Source organism: Oreochromis niloticus, linkage group LG6, assembly GCF_001858045.2.
Source record: "Oreochromis niloticus isolate F11D_XX linkage group LG6, O_niloticus_UMD_NMBU, whole genome shotgun sequence".
NCBI classification, from domain to species: Eukaryota; Metazoa; Chordata; class Actinopteri; order Cichliformes; family Cichlidae; genus Oreochromis; species Oreochromis niloticus.
In genome coordinates this window covers 415,607-421,606 of record NC_031971.2, presented here as the reverse complement: position 1 = coordinate 421,606, position 6,000 = coordinate 415,607, and the positions used below count along the sequence as shown (strand labels likewise).

The following is a 6,000-nucleotide window of genomic DNA, read 5'->3' as shown; positions in this document are numbered from 1 at the left end:
AACACACTGAGTGCTATTCATAAATGGGAGAGAAATCTTAATAATCAATATACCGAAGAGGAGTGGAAAGGAGCCATTAACATGGGTAGTTCCACTTTTACTTGCAACCACTTGCGAGAAACCCAATACAAAATCATACATCGCCTTTACATAGCTCCTAATGTCTTGCATAAGATTGCACCTCATTTTTCCCATTTTTGTAGTAAATGTCAAAAAGAAACTGGCACTTTTTTCATTACTTTTGGGAATGTAAATTAAAAGATTTTGGAGCTCCATATCTCAAGAACTAAGTAATATTTTTAACAATCTGCTTCAAAGGGACCCCAGGTATTTTCTTCTTGGCCTGCCCTCAAAAGAAATAACATTAAATCACTCGCAGCACAAATTATGTGACAAACTATTGCTGGTAGCTAGGAAATGTATTCTCATTAATTGCGTTAAGGATAAACCTCCCTCTTTGACTTTGTGGTACAGAGAATTATTTAAAGTTATTCCTCACGAAAGAACTGCTGCTATTTTAGGAGGAAATGAGGGTCTTTTTCTCAATGTTTGGTCCCCTTTTGGTCCCCTGCTTTCTTATTTGCCAAATGATTTGTCCCAACTGTTGAGGGGGGGTGGTTGCGATTAAGATGTTTTCAGTTAAATAGGAAGTAAGCGTAAAGGACAACAATTCACTCTTGGAGTTTATCTTTTTCTCTTTCTAAATCTGTGGGTAAATGAGCGAAAATGTTTCTTTTTCTTTCTTTCTTTCTTTTTTTTTTTTTTTACCCCATATGTGTATTTGTACAGGTATATAATGACTTTAATATATTCTCTTTGGGGTTTTTTCTTTTCTTTCTTTCTTTCTTGTTTGTCTGCTTTGTTATGTTTTTATGCTTTTCTTGATAATGAATAAAAACTGTTTAAATCCCAAAATTATGCAAAATTGCAGAATATTTTTAAGGTTATCTGCTATAAAAAGCCAGGCCAGGAAAATCTCCTTCATGTTTTTCTGTTTTATTCTCAGTTACTTTGACACAAAGGCATCTGCTGTAACGTTCACAATTCTGATGAAGTCTCACAAGTGTCAGTACTGATAAATGATCAGAATTATAATATTTCTGACTATCTGAGGCAGAGGCAGAATCGAATCGGGACCTTGAATCGGAATTCAGCCTAGTGAGTAGCCTAGGCCCGACAGAAGTGGATGTAGCTGTGGGTAAAAAGAAAAGATGAAAAGAACTATTGATAGCTTTTTTGTTTAGTTAAGTCCTGATCTGTCTGAAATTCATAGCCAGTGCTCTGACATGGAGCCATCAATCTTTGAACGCTTAAAAAGCACAGTGTTTCCAGAAAACACATTATATGTCGTGATAAATACACCGCCCAAGTGTCCCCTCTCACCACTGCCTTTTAGCGGCAGGCAGCAGCAAACAGGTCGTCAGAGGAGGCCGAGATGATGATTAAGTTTAACATTGGCACTCTTTGGCAATATTGTAGACAAAGCACTTTAAGCACAAGCACAAGATTGTTAGTTAATCATTTACAGATGAATACTGTCTGTGTGGACTGCAGTTTTCCCCCCAAAAAAGTGCACATGTAAAGCTGCGGTTTTAAGTGATGCAGCTGAAAAATTTGGGTGCGCCTAACTTTTGTGCTGGTGTGCTTAAGAAAAAAAGTTAGGCGCACCAGTGCAACCGTGGCAAAAAGTTAGTCTAGAGCCATGCCACATGTAATAATGCGAAAGAGCAGGTATGAACTGAAACCCAGTTTGAGAGGTGAGGTCACTGAAACACAGAAATCAAAACTGTTTTAAGGTGTACTTTTGATGTATGTTATTTGATGTTCACAGTCATGTTCATCTACATGTATAACTACATTTGTGGGTAAGAGAGATGCCTCAAGTATGCAAAATGGTCAACATTTCTTGCCTTAGTATTAGAATATGCTAGACTCTTTAACTGTTTATTTCTATTTAATTAATGCACAACACCATGTTGTCCAAGATGTTAAGGTGCCATCCTTGGTTACTCCATCGCCTGAAGACAGCATTGTCAGGGTGTTTCTGTGACAGGAAGTTGTAAACAGACAAATTTGAAAGTAAGACTGGTTCGACAGTTCTTTGGCAGAAAAAATGAACAGTTGCATGTAGGTGTTCAGGAAAAATTACATAAACTCACATATAAACGTGAAATGATATAAAAGCATTTAACTGGAACAAAGCATGACCAAATTCCGTACAGATGTGCATACATGTGTTTATAAAATGACAAAGTGCCACAATTTTTTAGAAATGTTAAAACACTGTTTGCTTTTGGAAGATCAGAATCATCGATTTCTTAAGGCTCTTGAATATGTCCTTTCCTAACTTTGTCCATGAGGGCTGTACTCAGTTTTCTTTCAGTTTTCGCATACTACTTTACTTAAATCCTGTTTAATCTGCAAGTAAATTAATCACCAGCCATTGCAGCCATTCCCCAACTCCCTGTGAATGATATTCATGGTCTTTGATCAGTGCTTGTTGATCAATGGTCACGACAATTTGCATATTAATGATCAAGGAACTGAACTGACAGCCCATTGTTCACTCAGTCACTTCGATGAGTGACGAAACCTTTCTCCAACTGAGAACGCTACGTCCAGATGAATAGAATCAACCTTTTGGGATTTACTTAGCTGGGTGATTGAGAATGCATTGAGCATCAAGACAGTCACCAAGAACATTCCTGCTAACTAAAGTTTGGTTTTGTTTTGTTGTTAAACCCAGAGCGCACGATGCGAGGAGCTTCACCTTCATGCAGAGAATTTGTCTCGTCGAGTTTGGGAGCTGCTCATGCTGCTTCCCACCTGTCCCAAAATGTTGCAGGCCTTCCAGAACATCTCAGATGATACGGTTAGTCATCCTGTTTAAATAAGGGCTCTTCAAGAGTTTGGTTGTTGATTGGGCAAACATAGTATAACTAAAGTTGCTTTTAATTTTGTGTTTTTGTTTTGTCTGAAGAATGGCGAGGGTTTGTGTTGGAAGGAGCTGCTGAGAATTAAAAGTCCTCACAAGCTGCTGTACGCTCTAGAGATCATCGAGGCTCTGGGAAAGCCCAACCGACGCATCCACAGAGAGTCAACAGTAAGACAGATAAAGGATTGATGGTCCCTTTCTGTCCTTTACTTTCATTTGTCTTCAGAAAAGATTCCTTCTAGAGGATCCACTGCCAAGTGTGGAATCTGTAGATGTTAATATAGGGACATGGGACTGTAGACACTTTTGTTTCTTAAATTGAGGTACAAGTTGTAATGCCAAATATATTTAAATGTAAAGTCACTAAAATCAATATGCTGGGTGCTCTGTACAGTACAGTGAAAAAAGTTTTTGCCCCTTTCTTTAAATATTTGTCACACTTAAATTTTTCAGATTGATAAATTGATAAAAAAGATAACCCAAGAAAATATGAAACTGAATTTTTAAATCATGAGTTCATTTTTTAAGGGAAAAAAAGCTATACAAGATTTAAGGGCCAATTACTTTTTTACATAAATCCAGAAAAGTTTGGGTAGTTTCTTTCCCCCTCTTTGGACTAAAGCCAGCATTAACTGCATTCCATAAATAATGGTACTTTTACAGTGCAATGCGTGTTTCATGTACAACTTGGCATCATCATTTAAAAAATGTAAAATTGTGTTAGTGACAGTACTACTATTTTACTTAGTTCTTGCTTGTTCGTTCCCAGGGCAGCTATAGTGACCTGTATCCAGACTCGGACGACTCCAGTGAGGATCAGATAGAAAACAGCAAAAACACCTGGAGCTGCAAGGTACAGCACAGCACAACACAACACTAACTCAAGCAAGATGGAAATCAAATTCCTCTCAATCCTGGCTTTAATTGACTTTAGTTGTCATCTTCTTCTTTAGTTTGTTTCATCTGGAGGTTTGCAGCTGCTTTTGGAAATTTTTAATTCGGGCATCCTCGAACCCAAGGACCAAGAATCCTGGACAGTGGTGAGACAGTTTAGTCTCACTCTGTCATTTTCTACATTTTCAGTAGATAGAGTATTTTGTGAGCATATTATTGGACAGACTAAGCATGTTTGGTTCGATGTCCTTTTATCTATAGTGGCTGCTGGACTGTCTGGCCTGCCTGCTGAAGCTGATCTGTCAGTTTGCTGTAGACCCTGCAGACCTGGATTTAGCCTACCACGATGTCTTCTCCTGGTCAGGCCTCTCTGACAGCCAACGTAAAAGGGCATGGCCAGGCAAATCGCGCAAATCCACTGTAGATCATGGCAAAGGCCTGCACATCCCTCGACTGACTGAAGTAACTATTCCAGCTGACTTGTAATGCTTTGTAGCAGAAACTGCCAACAGGATGTTTCTGACTTTTGGATGTTTATCATCGGCTCTTCTGTCTGTTCGCAGGTGTTCCTCAGCCTTGTTCAAGGCACCAACCTGATCCAGCGACTAATCAATGTGGCCTACACTTATGACAACCTTGCACACAGGTTTGCCATACAAAAGCTCAAAAATGTGTTCTTTACTTCTAAATGGACAGCATAGTTGACATGTTTTTTGGGTTTTTTTGCTTGCAGAGTTCTGAAGGCTCAGTCTGACCACAGGTCTCGACATGAAGGTAAGGATTTTACATTTTCAGACAGTGATCATGCTAAAAGTGTTAAAAGAAGTAAGCTGGTGGAGTGTGACAGTAATGTTTTACCCACAGTGACTCACTATTCCATGTGGCTGCTGGTGAGCTGGGCTCACTGCTCTTCAACAGTGAAGTCCAGTCTGGCTGACAGCGACCACCTCCACGACTGGCTGAAGAAACTCACCCTTCTGATTCCTGAGGTGAGTCTAACATCCACAGCTCCATCACAAGTCAAGAGATATTAATTTACTCCATAAAAAGGATAGAAGTTTTCTTAATGGTTTTGTTCTTCCTTGTGATGTTGTATGACAGTATAGATGGATCATTTTTGTGCTTTCTTGAGATCTCAATAGCATTTTACCAGGACAATGGTTGTGAAAAATATTAATCCTTGACGAGTGTTAAAGAATCCTCACCAGAATTCCTTGATTCAGATGGACTTTAAAAATCATTCACATCTAAACTGGTCCCAGTCACACCTGTTAAAATGTTCATGAATTTTGTTCCAGACTTGTTTTAGAAATCTTTATAACACTCAATTCAATTGTTTGTGTAAAAACTCTTACAGCCTGATGGGGGCGACAAGTTCACATTTCTTTGTTGATAATTTATGCAATTCAGTTATTGATTGTGATACCTGAATGCTTCAAGTTTGTTTCATACTTCTGTCAGATCCTCGCCGTATTAGCAGCAGGGCAGTAGAGCACAAGCAAGAATCAGCTGGGAATTTTTACAATTGTGGTTCAGACTTAAGTCGTTTAATCAGCATGTCAGTATGCTTAGCTTTATCATCATTTTGTTGAGGTGTGTTGTTTTTCTTTGTAGCCGGCAGTGAGACACGAGGCATGTAATGGCCTGTACAAGTTGTCTCTGTCAGGTTTGGAGGGAGGAGAGTCCATCAACAGATCCTTCCTGCTGCTCGCCGCCTCCACACTGCTCAAGTTCCTGCCTGATGCCCAGGCCCTCAAACCACTAAGGGTAGGTCTCATGCTCAAGTAGCTCAGCCTCTTAAAGGCAAGTACTTGCATGGAAGCGGTATGTGTCAGTGCTCCTCAGAGGCAATGTTGGACTGTTTGACCTTTGCTACTTTGAATCTGACTTGTTTCTCACATTGGTTTAATGCAGGAGAACCTGAGACACACTCTATTAGATCACATCATGAGACTTTAAGAGTTGATGAATCAACTTTTCATTGGGATGTTCTTAAGCAGAAACTGTGCATTTGTATTTGCAGGTCGAGGACTATGAAGAGGAGCCTCTGTTAAGGACGGGCTGTAAGGAATACTTCTGGCTGCTCTGCAAACTCATCGATAACATCCACGTTAAAGATGCGACCCAGGTGGGAACGTCAAACCACAATGCTGATGATCATACCAACCTGT

At 39.5% G+C, this 6,000-nt stretch overlaps 3 protein-coding genes across 4 annotated transcripts in view; 1 reads left to right on the top strand and 2 right to left on the bottom strand.

Annotated features, from left to right (window-relative positions):
* The window catches only part of LOC100711262 (malate dehydrogenase, cytoplasmic), an 868,968-nt gene that overhangs the window by 648,108 nt on the left and 214,860 nt on the right, over positions 1–6,000 (bottom strand). The gene's annotated exons all lie outside the window — the stretch shown is intronic.
* The window catches only part of LOC100698010 (GTP-binding protein 2), a 197,783-nt gene that overhangs the window by 14,901 nt on the left and 176,882 nt on the right, over positions 1–6,000 (bottom strand). The window lies entirely within an intron of this gene.
* The window catches only part of usp34 (ubiquitin specific peptidase 34), a 130,559-nt gene that overhangs the window by 103,756 nt on the left and 20,803 nt on the right, over positions 1–6,000 (top strand). For both annotated transcript variants that reach the window (XM_025908322.1, XM_025908321.1), the window contains exons 29-38: positions 2,747–2,872; positions 2,981–3,103; positions 3,705–3,788; positions 3,889–3,975; positions 4,091–4,291; positions 4,393–4,475; positions 4,563–4,603; positions 4,694–4,818; positions 5,444–5,596; positions 5,853–5,957. In XM_025908322.1, coding sequence (XP_025764107.1) covers positions 2,747–2,872; positions 2,981–3,103; positions 3,705–3,788; positions 3,889–3,975; positions 4,091–4,291; positions 4,393–4,475; positions 4,563–4,603; positions 4,694–4,818; positions 5,444–5,596; positions 5,853–5,957 — 1,128 coding nt within the window. The remainder of the gene's footprint in view (positions 1–2,746; positions 2,873–2,980; positions 3,104–3,704; positions 3,789–3,888; positions 3,976–4,090; positions 4,292–4,392; positions 4,476–4,562; positions 4,604–4,693; positions 4,819–5,443; positions 5,597–5,852; positions 5,958–6,000) is intronic.